The sequence below is a fragment of the Sciurus carolinensis genome, chromosome 3 (genome assembly GCF_902686445.1).
Source record: "Sciurus carolinensis chromosome 3, mSciCar1.2, whole genome shotgun sequence".
Lineage (NCBI taxonomy): Eukaryota > Metazoa > Chordata > Mammalia > Rodentia > Sciuridae > Sciurus > Sciurus carolinensis.
The window spans coordinates 33,034,041-33,052,313 of NC_062215.1; the positions used below are offsets into that span (position 1 = coordinate 33,034,041).

The 18,273-nt window shown below is 47.6% G+C and overlaps 1 protein-coding gene across 4 annotated transcripts in view; it reads right to left on the bottom strand.

Moving 5' to 3' along the window:
- Rnf43 (ring finger protein 43) overlaps positions 1-18,273 on the bottom strand; it is a 59,951-nt gene that overhangs the window by 2,041 nt on the left and 39,637 nt on the right. For all 4 annotated transcript variants that reach the window (XM_047546394.1, XM_047546392.1, XM_047546391.1 and 1 more), the window contains 7 exons: positions 13,362-13,484; positions 6,510-6,584; positions 6,283-6,414; positions 5,580-5,684; positions 3,885-4,046; positions 3,262-3,364; positions 1,301-2,644 (listed from right to left, as the gene is read on the bottom strand). In XM_047546394.1, coding sequence (XP_047402350.1) covers positions 1,301-2,644; positions 3,262-3,364; positions 3,885-4,046; positions 5,580-5,684; positions 6,283-6,414; positions 6,510-6,584; positions 13,362-13,484 — 2,044 coding nt within the window. The remainder of the gene's footprint in view (positions 1-1,300; positions 2,645-3,261; positions 3,365-3,884; positions 4,047-5,579; positions 5,685-6,282; positions 6,415-6,509; positions 6,585-13,361; positions 13,485-18,273) is intronic.

Consider the following 18,273-nt stretch of genomic DNA (forward strand, 5'->3'; position numbering starts at 1 on the left):
AGAAAAGAGAAGTGAAAGAGTGGAAAATTAGGTTGGGAAGGAAGATGGGCTAGTTGGTGTTGGATTCATGAAGGCCAAATAAGGATGGAGTTTTCCTTACTGTGGGCAGAACATTTCAAGATTTCTAGACAGTTCTGTGCAAGGCAGATGAACCTGGCAACAGTATGGAGGACAGAGGAGCAGGGGAGCTGCACTGCACAACTCTATGAGACACAACACTGGATGTGCAGCCCCAGCCTTCATGGCCCTGGGAAGGGCTCCTGCATTGATCTTCAGGCTGTACCTGACATGGGCGGGGATCATCAGTGTGGAATCACCACACACATGGCTCTATGGAGGTGATTATCCTATATACTGTAACTATTTGCATGCCTGTCTCCCCATGGACCTGGATCTCCTGGCTGGCAAGTCCCAAGTCCTCAGAGGCTAGCACATAGTAAGTATGCAATCAGAAGGAGAAAAGGAGGGAGGAAGTGAATGAGTGAATGAATGAATGACAGCAGCTCTCAGGTTCTGTCTCTAGAATTCTTAGACATGAGGCTTTACATTTAGAACATTTAGGTCCTTTTTTGAGGTGCAAGGATTCTGGAGATGAGTGTAGACAAAGCTATATCATACACACAATGGGAGCAGGTGGGGAAGCATGGGAGGCAGAGGGCCTGAAAGGGGAAGAGGAGTATTCGGGCAAATAAATATCCATAGTTTAAAGCTCAGGATTTACGTTGTCACCATTGGTTATAATACAGGGATTCACGGAGTCCACAAGAAAATGAGTTTGTTCTGATTAATAAGGGTGACTGATAGGAAAGTCATAGTCATTCTCTTACCAAAACCTCAGGATTCCCAGGGTGACTAGGAAACACCAATGATTTCTACTTTTTTTCATCATTCATGTAGCTACATGGCCTAGTGTTATGGTTAAATGCAATTATATACCATCTTCTATACCATCAGGGTCTCCCCAAGGCCTTCTTTGTATGTAGAGCTAATGATGAGCTTGAGCTTTGGTAGAGCTCTACTGATTATCAAAGTATTGAAACACTGAGGTTTGGGATAAACCACCCCAACTGCCTTTCTGATGCCTCAGTCACAGCCTCCTCTGGGGCTTCCCTGTGATCTGGCAGCTAAAGGGGTAGCACCTGGAAGAGTCAGGGTGCTCCAGCCAACATCATATGCTATGCCAATTGTTCCATATTTTGAATGTCACCTCTGTTGTAGCCTTGTTGACTGACTTCACCTATCCTGCAACCCCAGCTCTAGCCTCCTCTCCCCACCATATCTGCTTCCCCAGAAAACTCACCTGGCTGGGCTGGCAACACCTGGCAGTGTGGGTAAGGGCACGGCCTGCCCTCTAGGGTGTCAGGACTCCATTCAGAAGGCCCCTCCCCAGGTGGGTGAGGTCCCAAGGACTGGCGTGGAGTCAAACACAACCACACTGGCTGTGAACTTGAGTAACAGGGGCCTGGGGCTTCTGGTCGCAGCCTCCTATCCAGGTCTGGAGGTCTGAAGACCAGTGGGTGGGCCTCTGGGGGCCAAAGATATGCCAGGCTGGGGCTGTAATGAGGGAACATCTGGCAGGCCCGGTGTATAGTCAAATCCTGGGGCCGAGAGACTGGAGTGGAATCTGAGGGACCACCCCGCCGTTTTCTCTGTGGATGTCGCAGAGTGAGACTGGATTTCTGCAAGTTTAAAAGGCTAGGGAAACTGGGGCTGGAACTGGCAGCTTCAGGCAGGCCAGGAGCTGGCTCTGTGAGGGCCCTGGGCCGTTGTGGGTTTGAGGGCTGCCCCAAAAGGGCTGCTGGATTGGATCTGGTGGTTTGCTGATCAGTGAAAGGTGGCTCTTGCTGGGGCTGTGTCTGAGAAACAGCAGGCCTGGACTGGGGAACTCCAGTTTCTGGGCCAGACTTCCTGCCATGCCACTGGAATCGTTTTTTGTAGTGGTGGTGCCGGTGGCGGTGGTAGTGGACATGGCTAGAAACCTGGGTTTCCCCAGTGGGCACTACTGAGTCCAAGGAATGGGGCCGAGAGGTCACACTGGGTTGTATCTCCTCCCCCTTTGGGTCCCCTTGAGGGCTGCAGTACACCAAGGGGTCAAAGTCACTGCTCAGGGAGCTGCGGAAAGTAGAGCTGCTGCCATGGATGCCTTGCAGGCTGACGTCTGTGCAGTTGACCACTGAGTCACTGGAAGAGCCATGACAGGGCCCCGAACTGGAATCACTGGCTGGCCCATCTGCCAGGTAGCCACTGCGTTCTGTGCAGTAGCTTTCTCCAGACCCGCTGCTGTCATGAGGCCTGCCCCGGCGCAGAGGCGCTGGGCAAGGTGTGGGGTGCTGAGATGTGCATCGGAGTTGGTTCAGCCCCCAGCCCTGTGCATAGGGGTGCTGAGTCACTGCCAGGCGCTGCTGTTCACCTGCAGCCCGGAGATGCGCAGCTCTAGGGAGGCGTTGGTGCCGAGGCTCCTGGGATGGTAAGAAGGGTCTAGGTCGTGGGGGCCGAGTCCCTGAATTCCGAGAAGGGCCCAACAGGTAAGCAGCAGGGAGGTGATAGTGGGCATGGCCAGGATGCTGGCGAATGAGGTGTAGTCTCCTGCCTGGTTCCTGGTAAGATCGAGAGGGTCCCAGGGGCTGGGAAAATGAATCTCCCTCTGGAAAAAAGAACCGAAAACGCAAGTGTTTGATACCACAAACATATGGAGGTTGCATTCAGAAAGATGTGGCTAGAGCAAACCTATTCAAGCTTGCATAGCCTGTGAGCTCAGAGTTTGGGGGACCAAGGACATCCCTAAGTTGCCTGGCTCTGGGACTCCTTTGCTACTCCCTGCTCCTCCCACCAGTCATTTGGGACTCTTTCACCCAGGGCCACTGATACCCATATTGTACTTTTGGGTGAATTAGCAAAAGGTTCTCTTTCTTTGATAAATTTATTTCACTTTCATCTTTTAGCAAGTTGTCATAAATATTAATTTTGTTAGAATGGGATGCTTTATTGACAGAAAATTGGACCAATAAATACACAAATCACCCAGATTTAGAATGAACAGAGTTGTCATAAATTTCAAACAATTTTTAAGATAATAAAGATGTCTATGATCTGAATTCACCTTCCCCACTCAGATGAGATGCTCTTAAGCAGTGTACAGCTGAAACGACTATTGTGACAGTTCCTTCTCCTCAGCTTCACAGCAGAAACCCTTTCCCAGAGGGAAGCCACGTTCTAGATCTGTTTGCCTGCACACAGGGGAGTCCTTGACCCAGCTCCTACCTACGATGTTGAACATGCAGAGGGGACAAGTCTGATGCTGATGTAGCCAGGGGTCCACACAGGAGCGATGGAACTCATGGAGACAGGAAATGACCCGAAGCTCCTGGAGAAAACAAAAGCATCCAAACCAAAGGTTTCTCTGATCATAGGAGGGGCGAGGTCCAGGATATTCCTTGATCTTTTCTTTACTGCATTCACTTCATTCCAAAAGACCTCACACGAGAATGGAAAGGGTATGGTCTTTGGTATCATGTGGATTTGAATACTGCCATTTAGCTGCATGATTTTGGGCAAGTTTCTTAACAGTTTTCTGCTGTAAAATAAGGATGAAAGGCAAATCTACCCCCATTTTCACTGTTAAGGGGCTGAAATGAGATAATGCATCTAAAGTACCACTGAGGTCTGGTGTATGCTTCTCTCTCAACAAACAATAGTGCTTTTCTCCAGGAAGACCAGAAGAGTGACCAAATCCCAAGGAAGTCCCTTCCCTCTGTCTCATGCAAGATACACAAGACACAGACATAGCCAGGGCACCCATGCCAGCTCTAAGCCTGTCGGCCCCACCTTAGCTTCAATCTGTCTCCCTGTCCTGGTCAAGGAGGTGAACCACAAGCCTGCCTTACCTGGCCCTCAGAGAACTCCTCCAGGCAGATGGCACACACAGGGGCTGAGCTGCAGCTGCTACCTGAGTCTGGCCACTCAGCCTGAGCCTTCCTGCAGCTGGCCCGGTACCTTCTGGTGGCCAGCTGGCTGATGGCCCAGGCTGTTCGCTGTTGAAGCGGGTCCTGGGAAGAGGAGTGGGACTCAGAATGAGGCAAAGGTTTCTGTTTCTTCACTCACAGGCACTAGCTTGAACTTAGTTCCCAGTCACCCAGTTAGAACATACGGTCAACTGGCCACCCTTGGGAGTTTATCCCTTCACAGCTCCTGCCTACCTCCTTCCACTAAGCTTTTCTTCCTCTGATGACCCAGGATAGATACTTTCTTAACTAACTGCTGCTTGACATTGTAACTTGGATATCTAGTAGACATGTCAGATTTAACATGTTCAAACTTGAAGTCCTAATTCTATTAACCACCCCAACCTCACAGCAGTCCTCCCCGCATCTTTTCCATCTTATAAATGGCAATTCCATTCTTTTAATTGCTCAGGTCAAAAATCTCGGTGCCATCCTTGTCTCCTCCCTCTCCCTCTCTCCCAACTCACAACCAATTCATTAGTAAACCTGTTGACTTTGCCTTCAAATATATTGAAATACACCCAGAATAACAATTTCTCACCAATTTCACTGCAACCTCCCTAATCTAAGCCACCATTACTATCACCTGGATTCCTGTAATAGCCTCCCATTTTGGTTTCTCTTTTTCCAGTCTTGCCTATCACACAGGTAAGAGTGGTCATGTTAAAACTTAAGGGAGATCATTGTAATCCAGCTGTGGCTCACAACCTGGAATTCCAGCTACTCAGGAGGCTGAGGCAGGAGGATCACAAGTTCAAAGCCAGCCTTAGCAACTTAGTGAGACCCCGCTTCAAAATAAAAAATAGGCCTGGGGTTGTGGCTCAGTGGCAGAGCCCTTGCCTAGCATGTGTGAGGTAACTGGATTTGATTCTCAGCACCACATATAAATAAATAAAATAAATGACCATCAACAACTAAAAAAAAAAAAATTAAATAAAAAGAACTGGGGATTCTGGGGTTGCGGTTCAGTGGTAGAGCACTTGCCTAGCATGAGTGAGGCACTGGGTTTGATTCTCAGCACCATATATAAATGAATAAAATAAAGGTCCATCACTAATTAAAAAAAAAATAGAACTGGGGATGTAGCTCAGTGGTGGAGCACCCCTGGGTTCAACCCCTAGAACTGCAAATAAATAAATATATGAATAAGTAAAAAAAACAAAAATAAAAAAAAACATGTCTACCTTGCATTCTCTTTCCCTTTAGTTGTTTTATTTTTCTACTATCTAAAATATCATTTAAGTATTTATTTATTTATTTAGTCTATTGTCTGTCTCCTCCACTAGAATAAAAACTCCTTGAGGGTCTGGTTTTTGTGGATTTTGCTCACTATGCTATTCCCAACAACCAGGACAGTGTCTGATACAATAACAGCTCAATATATTTGGGGAATGAATGGATGAGCAATACGGGGAGAAGCTGCCAGAAATCAACAGAGCAGACGTTAGGGTACTTAGATGTCAGTGGATGGTTTCATGGGCATCAAGGGGCCTGCCTTCCTCACTTTCTCCTTCCAGTCCCCCTCCCTCCCACACACATACCCATGCCCACCTCCACCAGGAAGCCCACACTGCTCACCGGCCTGCTATGTCGGGGGCGGCACCGGATGCGCAGCACCGAGGCCAGGATGACCACAAAGATGGTGCCCACCACTGTCAGGAGGATCCACACATCATAATCTGGCTGGGGAGCAAGGAGAGGGAAAGGATCACCCTTCACAAGGAAATGGACCAATTTGGGAGGAGACAGTGGAGTGCAGAAGACACACAGAGAGCTGGGGTTGCCTTGAGTCCGAGGATAAGGAAGGCATGAACCAGAAGTGGGATTAGGCAGTCCCTCTCTGACCAGGGCACTCATAGGAAAGGGTTTTGCAGGTGCAGCTATGAGAAGTACTACGTGGAAACCCATGTGTTTGAGAGAAAAGGGGGAAAGGGACCCCTCTGCAAGGTGGATCGGCTGGGTGAGATTCCTGGCTAGTGGAGAAGCACCCACCAGGACTCATGGATCAGGGAGCTAGGCCTGCAGGCTCTGCTGCTCCACACCATGAAACCACAGAGCTGAAAGTAATTTCAGAACTTTTGGGGTCAACCCGTTCATTCTGTAGATGAGACCCAAAGAGGGAGAAAAACTTGCCCAGAGGCACGAAGATGAGGGATGAACTTGAACCAGAGGGTTTCTGGAGTTTCTTTCAGCTCCAGGGGTCTGAGAGCTTTTGGTGCCACAAAACAAAGTATAGGTGACAGCAGGTGCAATGGCAAAGCTGGAGGTTCTGTGTGCTTACCCAGGCAGGGGACTCCTTCAGCTCAATCCTCACATGGGCCTTCCGGTTCTTGTACACAAACTCCATCAACTTCTCAGCATCATTACCCCAGATGAGCACCACCGGCCAAGTCAGCCCTAGAGGCTGCTGCAGCTACAGAGAAAGTATCCACAAGGTTGTTGTGACTTTTCCTCCAACTGGGAACTTCATCCAATTCCCTTCTCCAACACCCCCATGTCCCCGCGTACCTGTTCAGCAGCAGCTCGATCCTCTGTGATGTCAAAGAGAACTGCACTGGCTCCTCGCTCTCCAGCCATCCGGGCCTGCAGAGACACAAACTGTCTGCCACCAGGCCTCAGCTCTCACACCCATCCCTTCCTAAGACGTTAGACATACCACACCTCTGCACACTCACGCGTCCACATGCAAGGAGTCAGGGAGCCTAGGACCCCCTGCCTTGCATCCTGAGCCCACCCAGGTCCCACTGCCTTCAGAAGGTAACATTCTGTCTTTCCTTTCAAAATGGAACAAACCTAAGGGTTTACTGGGTACCAAGTGATGGTTCTGGCTCTAAGGTGAAGGACAAATTAAGGACAGCCCCTGCCCTGCCCTCAGGGCTCAAGTGGGAGGAGGACACAGAAGAAGAGGAAGAGAGCAGAGGATAGAACTTGGGAACAGAGCTGGGCTCTCCAGGACCCAGCCTTTCCTGACAGAGGAACCCGGGAAGCATCCCCTGCTCAGGCAGAGCACCTGACAGCCTGGGACATTGCTCCCACCAGACTACCCTCCGTGGAAAGCCATCTCACAGGCTCGGTCCCCACCACTCTCAGATTGCCAAATCTCTCCGACTGCGATTCCAGGACCTAGAGGAAACCTTGTCCAGTGCTTTATCCCTTCATCCTCTCCTTTAGGGTGACTCTAGTGGCGAGGGACTTGAGAAGCTGCTCCAGAAGGACACAACTGTGCACATGCACCTGCATGGTCACCAAAGACTCCAAGAGCAGTTGGGGAAGTAGAACCTAGCCACAAGGCAGAGCAAAGAGCAGAGCCAGAACGAGAAAAAGAAGCAAGGATCTAGGGCTGAGGAGGAGTCAGGGGAGGTAGGAGTGGGGTGGAGGTGCAGCAGCAAACCACCAACCCACAACAGGCACAGGCACCGCCAAGGGGCTGCTCTTGGCCTGGTGTGGGGTCTCCTTGCTGGGCACAGCCACTCTCCAGCCTTCCTCCCTGGAGAAAAGGGTCATTTTTATGGCATCAGACTGTGACCTCCCATCCCAGCCCCTGTGGACTCTCTGGGGGCTTCAGCAGGCAATGAAAGAGTTAACCCTACTGTAAGTGGTGGTGGCAGCAAGAGGAGCCAGTGTTGGGACTTACTCATCTCTCAGGGCTTTGATCTCTGCTTGCCTTTCCAGGGAGAGCCTGTTGGGGCAGGTCTCCTGCCAGGCAGGCTGGGAGCAGCTCCTTGCTCCTGCTCCCTGCTCCCTACTCCCCAAGCAGTGGCAGAGGCTAGGGGCCCCTCAGAACCAGCTGCCTGCAGGCAGGGGAGTGGGAGAGGGTGGTGGAGACACTTAAACGGGGGCCCCATTTTGCTTAGGAGGATAACTTCCCTCTTCCGTCTTTCCTTCTCCCAGGAGCTGGGCTGGGTTCTCTACCTGCATTCAGGCCCGGCCTGGGCCCAGCCAAGGCTAATTTATTGGAAATTCACAGAAGGATTTCAGAATGGAATCACTGAAGGAACTGAGAAGTCATAGCTTCCATTGTCCCACCTAGGCTCCTACAGGCAGGAAAAAGTTCCCCTATCTTCAGAGCCTTCCAAGTAAGGGTGAGGGAGTGGTGACAGGGGAAAGGAATCACCGACTGGGGAACTCTACTGGCAATTTCACATTCCAGTAGTCATGGAGTAGGGACCTTAGGTTTCCTATCCCCAGATAAAACCCTGGACCCATCCTGGCCTGGAATAGCATGTAGGAGACTTGTTTCTTTGGAGATTTTCTTGCTTATCCATCCCTCTCTCTTTGAAGAATTGGGGTAGGAACAGTAGAAAGCAATTATCGTGACATTCAAACACCCGAACACATTACAGGCCATAATTACAAAGTTGTAAAAGTGATCAAAGAGCTCAGAGAGTTGGCCAAGAGGAGAAAACAAACAGGACTTTCAGGCAGTGGGTTCCTGTGTCCAGAATTCTAGGAATAAAAAGCAAGATCTGCGGACAGATGGCAGCCTAATCCAGGGCTCTACATGCCTCCTGTCCACCTGCACCCAAGTGAATAGGATGTAGGGAGAAAAAAACTACATCTTTGGGGACTAGAATCTGGAAGACAGACAGAAGGTGGGTAGGGCCATAGGACAGAAAACTGAGCTTCAGAAAGACAACTCAGAGATCTTTTCGATACTTCAGAGTGGGCCAGCCCTAAGGACAACAAGCAAGCCTGCCCATGAGTTATTAGAGTGAGCAGTGAGAGCAAGCTGAAATCCTGCCTTTGCTCACTGGTCAGCCACTGCTCTTCTCTAGGCCTTAGATTGTCCCCTCCAGACCACGTGACACCGTCTGTACATCTCTTGTTCATCCAAGGTTGAGTAAGCACCAAGTCATAGGCCAGGCCCTCTAGAACAGCTCACGATCTAGTTGTGGAGATAAGGCATGACTGTACACAAATTATAATGTTGATAATATTCTAGAGCACAAATGAATGGAATAGACCAGTAGTTCAACATTTTTCACTTCAGAATGCTTTTCCCTCCACGATCTGTCAGATGTTGATTTTTTTTTTTAAGTTTTTTAGTTGTAAATGGACACAATACCTTTTTATGTGGTGCTGAGGATAGAACCCAATGCCCCACATGTGTGAGGCAAGTGCTCTACCACTGAGCTACAGCCCCAGCCCAGATGTTGATCTTATACAAATATTCAATATACAAAACAGATCAACGTGAGGCAGTTCATTTGAGGTGGGGGTAGGGGAGGAAAGGCCCTTGCCTTCTTCCCTATACCAAGGCACCTCCATGAAATGTAGACGGAGCAGAACGTGACGTTGACAGCATGAGCCAGGCCCCTAACTGCTGCCGGTGTGCTCAGGGAGGAATATTTGCTTCTACTGGGCTGGTTGGGCTGCACCAGGCAGGAAAGTTTCAATAGGAGAAATGGAATTCCTCCAGACTGGAAAGGAGGGTAGAAAGAAGGAAAAAAGATACAACCTTTATTGAGATCCACTCTGCCCAGACTGCTTGGATTTGAATCCTGACTGTGCTACCAACTCTCAGCTGTGAGACTTTTAGCAAGATACTTAACTTGTCTGTGTGCTGATTTTCCTTTCTGTAAAGTGGGATAGCAGTGGGATCTACTCCAAAGTGGTGTTGTGAGGACTACATAAATTAATCCAAGGAAAGCACCTAAAATAGGGCTTGGCATATAGTAAGTGTTCCTTAAGTATTAGGTGTTATTATATCAGCTATTACCACATGCTCTGCATACACGATTTCACTTACACCTTACTCCTCTACAAGATAGTCATCAGCCCCACTTTCGAGTTGAGGAAACCAAGACTCAGAGAGACAGAATAACTTGCATAGGGTTACCAACTGATAAGCAGTAGAGGCAGGACTCCCATCCAGGACTTCTGCCTTCAGAGTGCCTGCCCTTAACCACTGAGTAGTGGTTTCCATGGTGACAGAGGCAGGGCTTGCATCCACCTGCTTCTCTCCAGATCTAACTCTTTCCACAAGGCAAAAGGCCACTGCACTAGTCCAGGCGTGAGATGATAAGGACCAGGCTTATCACTAGGATGAGTGTGGAAATGAAGAAACAGAAACCGATGTGGGTGACTGGGTAGGGGTGGTGACAAGAATGGAAAAGTCCCAAAGAATTATGGTGAGGGTTTCAGAGAAGAGCAAGGGAGATAAAAAATAGCCTTATATACAGACTTGTGAACTATACAAGCTTGGAATTAATGATGAAGGTGTAGCTCATACTACAGCATGTGAGGCCCTGGGTGTAATCCCCAACACCAAAAAAAGAAGAAAAAAAAAAAAAAACCAGAGGGATAATGGTGTCTTTGATGATGATAGGATGATAATTGCACTCATTTATTGAATGGTTACTACATGCTTGGCATAGGGCTAAGAGCTTCCATTTGTACTGTCTTATTAAATCCTCATGACTACTACGACATACGTCCCATTATTATTATGCTTCTATAGATGAGGAAACAGAAGCTCAGAGATCCCCAGCACTGCAAAAAAAAAAAAAAAAAAAAAAGAAGCTCAGACAGGTGAGCTAAAATGCCCAGGTCACACTGAGGAACAGTGGGGGAACCAGGCTTCAAACTCTCACAAGTCTCACAAGTCCCAGCTCTGTCAATGATGGCAGCAACATTGATACTAATAGGAAAAACCAGGACAGAGTTAATTTGGGTATATGGTTTTCAAGTTTTTCCTCTTCAAAGACTTCAACTTACCTTTACACCTCCCATGGGCTATATTAAAAAATATATACGCTCTACTAAACTAACAACATTTACTATATGCAACTCATGTTCCCATGAGATAATTTGTATTAACATATTTAACTGATAGAATTCCAACCAAAAGCATAAACAAATATTTCAGTCAAGCCTGAGGGAGTTCTGAAATCTTGGAAGTAGCTCAAAGACTCACATTACTACCTTCACAGACCTCTGTTGAGCCAAGAGCCCAGGTAGGAGCTACTTGGTCAGATCAAAGGATGAGACCTGCAGAAAGAAAACCTTGGGCCTGACCAATCAGAAGCCATGGGCTGGGGCTAGAGTAATTCCCACGGAGTGACAGGAAGAAGCCAGGCAAGGATTATATGCAGGGGAGGAAGCAGGGACTGTGGTCACAAGGCAGCAGCCCAGGTGCGGTCCAGGTAGTCCTTCTAACCCTAACGGTTTATGGTTTTCTGTTTGTTTTAACTCAGGCACTATTTGGCACTTGACACACATCATTTTCATCTCTATAATCATGGGGGTAGAAATCAAAGTCTCATTTTATGGTGATGGAAACAAAAGCCAAACAACACTTCAAAGGGTGCTGATCACAGTGTCTGTGTACCTGTCCCAGCTCTCTACAGTAGTGCAGTCCTCCAGAGGCAAAGAGAAGCCTCCCTGTGGACACACCGTCAGTTGACCAAGTGTTTCTGTGCTGTGAAGGCATGTGCTACATTAAAAGAACAGTGGAACCCTGGGTGGTAGAATTTTAGACATTTCCAAGAGCTTAGTTACAAATTTCTGTAAAAAGTCCAGATGAATATATTTGTCTTTTAAAATAGGTAAAGAAGAAGGAGGAAGAGGAGGAGGAGAGGAAGAAAGAAACAAAAAACGCATCAGAGTTTCTCTGAGCCCTTCCTCCCCGTCACCCCCAACACGTGCTCTGTTCACACTCACACTCGACCTGATAGAGACCAGGCTGGTAACCAAATGAATAAATGAATTGTCAAACAGGGCAGCTTCAGCCTAACAAAATTCTGCTTTCATTAAAGATCTCCAGAGCTTTGTAGGGATGCCACAGTCCCCAGCTCCTCCACATGTGACCCAGCCCCTGCTTTCTACCTCTCCTGGAACCCCTCCTGCATTAGCATGGCCAGGCCAGGAGAATATCATCAATTACCTGTGGGGGGCTCAGGGACTGAACCCAGGGCCTTGTGCAAGCTAGACAAGCCCTCTACTACTGAGCTACAGCCCAACTCAGCCATATTCAGAATTTGCCCATATCCTGCCCTCTGTGCGATGAGTTAAAAACCCCAGGCTATTTCCTTAAGAATCTCAGGAGGATCAGGAAATCCCCAGGGGATCTGGGCCTGAGTACAAGGAACCAGCACGAAGATTAGGGGTATTACTCTCCTTTCTCACCAATCCTGAAAGCAGGGCCCTCCCCCCAAGTACACCCATCTGTGCTACATACAATCTAAATATACTCTACGCATGCGTTCAAATTTTCCAGCTAGAATGGAAGGCAGCAGAGTAGAGAGATTAAAAACCTAAGTTTCAGAACCAGACAGGGCTGGGTTCAAATATCAGCTCCACCCCTTCTGAGTTGTGTTGCCCTGGCAAGTCACTTAATGTTTCTGATCTTCACTTACCTCCTATGCCAAATGGAGAGTAATACCTGCCTTTCCAGATTGTTGTGAAAAGTAAATGAGATGATAAAGACAAAGAATCTGTCCTGTGTGCCACTGGGCACAGTGGTAAGCACACAGAAAATAGCAACTGTCATTATTAATTAAAGCAGGAGTCACAAGCACAAATATTTCCAGGGCCAGTGAGGTGGCCAGGCAGAATAGAGCATGGTAAACAGAGGGAGCCCAAAGTTATAGAGGGGGCAGCTCCCGGGTAGCTCCTGCCAACTGTGGCGTGTGAGAATGTGGGGCAAGTGCTGTTGGAGCTTCTGAGTTTTCTTCCAGAAAAGCTGAAAATGTGGAGTTTTATATAAACACATCCAATCTTTAAATGTGGCAATTAACCTACATTTTGAAAAGTCATTGTGTGGGCTAAAACACAACCCATGTGCAAGCCAAAGCTAGCTTGTGGGCCAGCAGTTCGCAACCTCAGAAAAACGAGCAAACATTTTAAGGGTAGGGGCAATGACTTCTGTTTTGCTGTTCTTGCGAAAGTGCTCAGTGAATATTTCTGAAGGATGGAAGAGCCCTTCATCTGAATCCTCTTTGCTCTGATGCTGGGCAGGAGAAGGGGCTTAGGAATTCCTAAGCGAGGGAGGAGGAGGCTGGGCAGCTAGTCAAAAAGTTCTGCTGGTGATGATTGGTGGAGAAAAGTCAGAGGCATGGATTTTCACCTCTCTCTGACCAGTCACAGGTGAGGAAAACCTGAGGGAATCAAGCATATCACTCTGTTTTTTAAAAATACATTTTTTAGTTTTCAATGAACCTTTATTTTACTTATTTATATGTGGTGCTGAGAATCGAACCCCGTGCCTCACACATGCTAGGCAAGTGCTCTACCACTGAGCTACAGCCCCAGCCCAAACATATCACTTTTAAGCGACAAGGGGACAAGAGAGCCTGGGGGCCTCTTACAGCCTGGAGCTGGGTATATTCAGGGCATGTGGAGGGTCAAGTGTGAATCTACCTTGCTGGCCAGTGACAGGCAGGGGCGAGGGGCTCGTCGAGGACTCTCCAGCTTGACGATACTGATGAATCCAGGCTCCAGATTGTCGTCATCACTGGCATTACACAGATACAGGGGGTGGGACTGCAGAGAGAGAGAGACAAAGACCTCTGTTAGGAAGGCTCTAGGGGGTAGGAATGAGAACCAAGCCCTTCTACGCTGTCCTAGACAGGTCCCAGGTAGGTCTTTTGGTGCTACCAAAGAGTGGGCCTTATTACTGGATAGCTTTGTAGTAGGCTAGTAACCAGTAGTTGTCATTTCAGGGGTGCTGGGGCCAAGAATATGGGTGGGAGGACAGGTTGGAGAAAGGGTCTCCAGCTGCGAAGCAGCTCCAACAACCCTCCAGCCCTGCTTTTCTAAACTGGCCAGATGCAGAGAGCTCCTTTTCTGGTCCCAGTTTCTCAATTCCCCGTCTTTCTAACTGCTCCAAAAGCCTCAGGCTAGGAAAGTATCCCCTATATCAGTGCCTTCAGAATCCTGCTTCTCCCCTTGCTTCCCAGTAGTAGTAACTGGGTGTTGCTGGTGCCTCCTGCCTCCTGGGATGCCCCCAGCAGCTGTCATCCTATAGATTCTCATCCCTCCCATGGTATGTGTCATCTAAGCTGATGCTACTTTGCTTCTCCCACTCTCCCCCTTTGCCTGTTCCCTATGCCCATAACAGGATCAAGGAAGGTGCTGGTAGGGAGAAGAGACTATCTTGGGAGGAGGCTTGGATAAGGCTTAAACCTTGGCTAGCATAATTCCTAGGAGCTCATCCTGTCCCCAGGAATGATGCAGTAGAGATGGAGCCAACTGGGCCCATCTATTCTGAAGGTCCAGTCCAAGCCCCTGTGCCTCTAAGCCCCGCTGATGCTGAACAATGAATGATTCAAAGGGAAGTGGGCCAACATGAGCTACCAGAAATTTGAGGATCCCCTCATCAAAGGGATGAGACTGCCCTACTAAAACTCTTCTCTTTCAAGATGATTCTCAAACCCACTTGAATACAACTTTCCCTAAATAAAATGACAGAGTGCTATGAGAACAAAGTATAATTTATTTCATTCTGGATAATCCTATGCACCAGGGATTCCCAGATGATGGAAACTCAGTGTATCCTGGAAAGAAAGGAATTCCTACTAGGGAGCTGCCCACATTTCCCTCTCTACTGATGCTGAAGTCTGAAGGATTTCCAGAAGGAACCACCAGAGAAACCATAGAGAATTTTGAATTTATGAAGATGATAATGTTGAAGATAGATTTAAAAACACAGTCACTTTCTGAAAGCACTTTCAGCTATTTCCTCTCATTGGATCACTATAGTCCCTTGAACATAGTATGTTCTCAATAAATATGTGCTACCTTGCTTTGAATTGTGTCCTTGTGAATAAAAATCTCTGGGCTGGGTATGTCTAAATAGGAAGGCATTTCAATCTTGCTCTGAGAATTTAAGTACTACTGGGTTGGTGGTGATTAAAGTTTAGTGAGGGAAAAAGATTACCTGCCCCTGTCCCCAGAAAAAGGTTGGGGTTGTAATCACTTGAGTGAAGCTATAGCTCCTGGTTCAATAAACTTGATTCATTTGTCTACCTATCCATTCATCTGTCTATACATTCATTCATTTCTTAATTCTACCAACACCGAAGGACCCCAGAGTGCCAGGCACTGTACAATGTACTGAGGAGTCATCAACAAATAAGAGAAATTGTTGCCTTGAAGCAGCTCAGGAAACAAGCAGGTGAACACATTGTGCTATGAGGTTACAATGCCAGTTGTTCAAGGGCCTGTGGGAGAACACAAGAAGAGGGGACTACTAATCCTACATGGAGGACAGAGATGATGACTTGAAGCTTCCATGGGGGCTGAACAGGTACGTGTCTACCTAGTGGACCAACAAAAAGGGATGGGGATGGAGAGGCATGTTCCTGGCAGAGGAAGCCACTTGTGCCCAGACACCAGGTTGAGACGGGCTGCAGGAAGATAGGTCTGTCTTGAAAGAGAAGACAGGAGACAAGGCTGCACTCAAGTCATGGGGCAGAGACCATTTGAGAAGGATTGCCCTGGTGACTGTAGAGATCTCATCTGGTGTGGTAAAGAATTAGAAGTTAGCTGCTCTGGTAGAACAAAAGGGCTGGGATGTGGTTCAGTGGTAGCGCACTTGCTTAGCATGTGCTAGGTCCTGAGTTCCATCGCTGGCCTTGTAAGGGGAGGAAGGAAGGAAGGAAGAAAAGACAACAGAAGCCCATTGCCTTTTTCATTTTTCTGTGTTGCAGTACCGGGGGTTGAATCCAAAGGTGCTCTGCCACTGAGCTACATCCCCAGTCCTTTTTATTTCAGATCCTTCTGCCTCAGCCTCCCAAGTAGCTGGAATACTACAGTGTGTCACCATGGCACCCGCAGGCCCACGGCTCTGCTTGCTCTGCCACCTCCCCCAGTGGTCCAGCATTCTCATGATGACCCCAAGAAGCCTCTCATTGACAAGAGGGTTGACAGGGACAGGAGGCAAGTCATTTTGGAGATGAGCAGTCAGTACAGAAGAATTTGCAAATATTTACCTACCACTCTGCCCCCAGGGTGTAACTGGGAACCAGCATCTACAAAGCAGAACAAGACAGAAGCAGGAAACCTGGTCTGCGTCACCAGATTTGCCTGATTCTGAACCAACAACTATGGAAGAAGGAATGGAAGATTAATCATTAGTAAATGTCTCTGTCACGCCAGGGCTTCAGACATTATCTAAGTATGAAGTAGGTATTATCATCCCCACATAAAGAAGGGGAGCTTGAGGCTCAGAGAAGTCAAGGTTACAAGAGATTAGAAGTTAGCTGTCTGACTCCATCCTCTGGAATCACAGAACTCCAAATGAACGGGGTCATTGTCCATGCTAATAGAAACAAGGAGGACCATATTGTGGTTTATATTTATTAACTACTGTGGGCCAGCGATTGCTCTAAGCATGACAACACTATGAGATGGAAACTATTATTGTCCTCATTTTAAAGATGAGGAAACAGAGGCAGTAAAAGGTTAAGCAGCACACCCAGGAACACACAGCTAGCAAGTGGCAAAGATCAAAAGGAATGGAAAGAAGTCGAAGAATAAGTCAAACTAAAAAAGAATAAAAATGAAGATCAGTTTACTTTTTCTTTTTCTTTTTTCTTTTGGTACCTGGAATTGAACCAAGGGGTGCTTAACCATTTAGCCACATCCCCAAACCTTTTTTATATTTTCATTTAGGGTTCTTGCTGAGTTGCTCAGGGTCTTGCTGAGGCTGGCTTTGAACTAGCAATCCTCCTGCCTCAGCCCTCCAAGCCTCTGGGATTACAAGTGTATGCCACTGCACCCAGCCATCTTTCTTTCTTGCTTTTTCTGTCAGTAATGGGGAATGAACCCAGAGCCTTATCATGCCTGACCCTTTTCACTTTTAATGTGCTCAGTGACCCAACCACTGGGCCTTGGTTCTTCACAACAGAAGACTAGGTCGCAGACTAGTCTTCTCTCAAGTTCTAGACGCGTATATCCAACTGCAACCTGGACCCTTCTACCTGAAGAATCTTTATGAGACACCTCAAACTCAGCTTGTTCAAAATGGAACAAATCATTCTATCCCCTCAAACTACTCTCCAGGATTCCCTATCTTAGGGATCAGAACCCCATTCATCTATTACCCAGGCCAGATATTATCCTCCTAGTCTCCTCCATCTTCTTCCTCCAACTCCCAACTATCAATATCCAATCACTAAATTCTAACAATTCTACCTCCTAAATATTCCTCTTATTTGTCCACTTTCTTCCATTCTCACTAAGACTACTTTAACACATGCCACGATCCTTGATATCCTGATGAACTGAAATAACCTCCTAACTCGGTTCACATTACCCTCCTCATGCAGCCAAAGCAGTCTAAAATGCTAACTTGAGCATGTTGCTCTTTACTTAAAGCTCTCACAAGGCTCCGAATAGCTCCTGGAATGAAGTCTGCACTCCTAAACCAGTTTAAAAGGCCCTGCCTGGACTGGGCCCTGCCCTCCGGCCTTGCCCCTTGGCTTTCTTTCCCACTCCTACCTCTTCCCCACTTGCAACTCAGGCTCCAGAGAAAATAACTTGTCTAACTTCCCTAAACACTTCTGGCACTTGCTACTCTGTCCTGCATTTCTCTAACCATAGATTTTCCAGCTGTATTGGAATGTCTGCTTTCTTCCATCTCTGCCTCAGGCTGTGACTACATCTATCCTGCCCCCACCTGGTTGCCCCTTCAGGGCCTACTACGTCACTAAAATTGATTAACTATAGAAGGCCTACAACTAGATAACTGATAGTTAACTAAAAAGACAACCCAGCATTGGCTGAGATCTTGATAATGACGGCTCTGGGAGAGGAATTAGGAGGGACTAAAGGGCGACTTTGGTGTTTTGCTTTGAATATCAGAGGCTAATATATTGATATACTGAGTTTTATCTTATGCTATTGGGGAAGAATAAAAAAAGATGAGAGCTATGTATATTTTGCTCTGTGTCTTTTCCCTCCTTCCAGTCCAAGAAGGTAGTCTCACCTTCTACTTGCTTGCTTTAGGAGCATTTGCCAAAAACCTTGAAGACTTCCCTTCCTGGTTTTTGTGGAAAATTGAGCCCTGCTGAGGAAACATAAGTGTCCTGAAAGCAGAAAGGAGCGTGAGTGTGTGTGGTCCGAGCTTCTAGAACCATGAGGGATGTGGGGAAGGGTCTGGGGATGAGCTAAGCAATCTGACTCGCAGTGGGGCCCCAGAATGGAAGAGCCCCTTCAGAATGACTGAATGGCAGATTCTGGGAGCCCGGTCCCTGGCACAGATGATGTGCCTACGTGGCTTTCAAGGGAACACTTATGTTTGGACAATGGACATATTTGTGGTGACCTG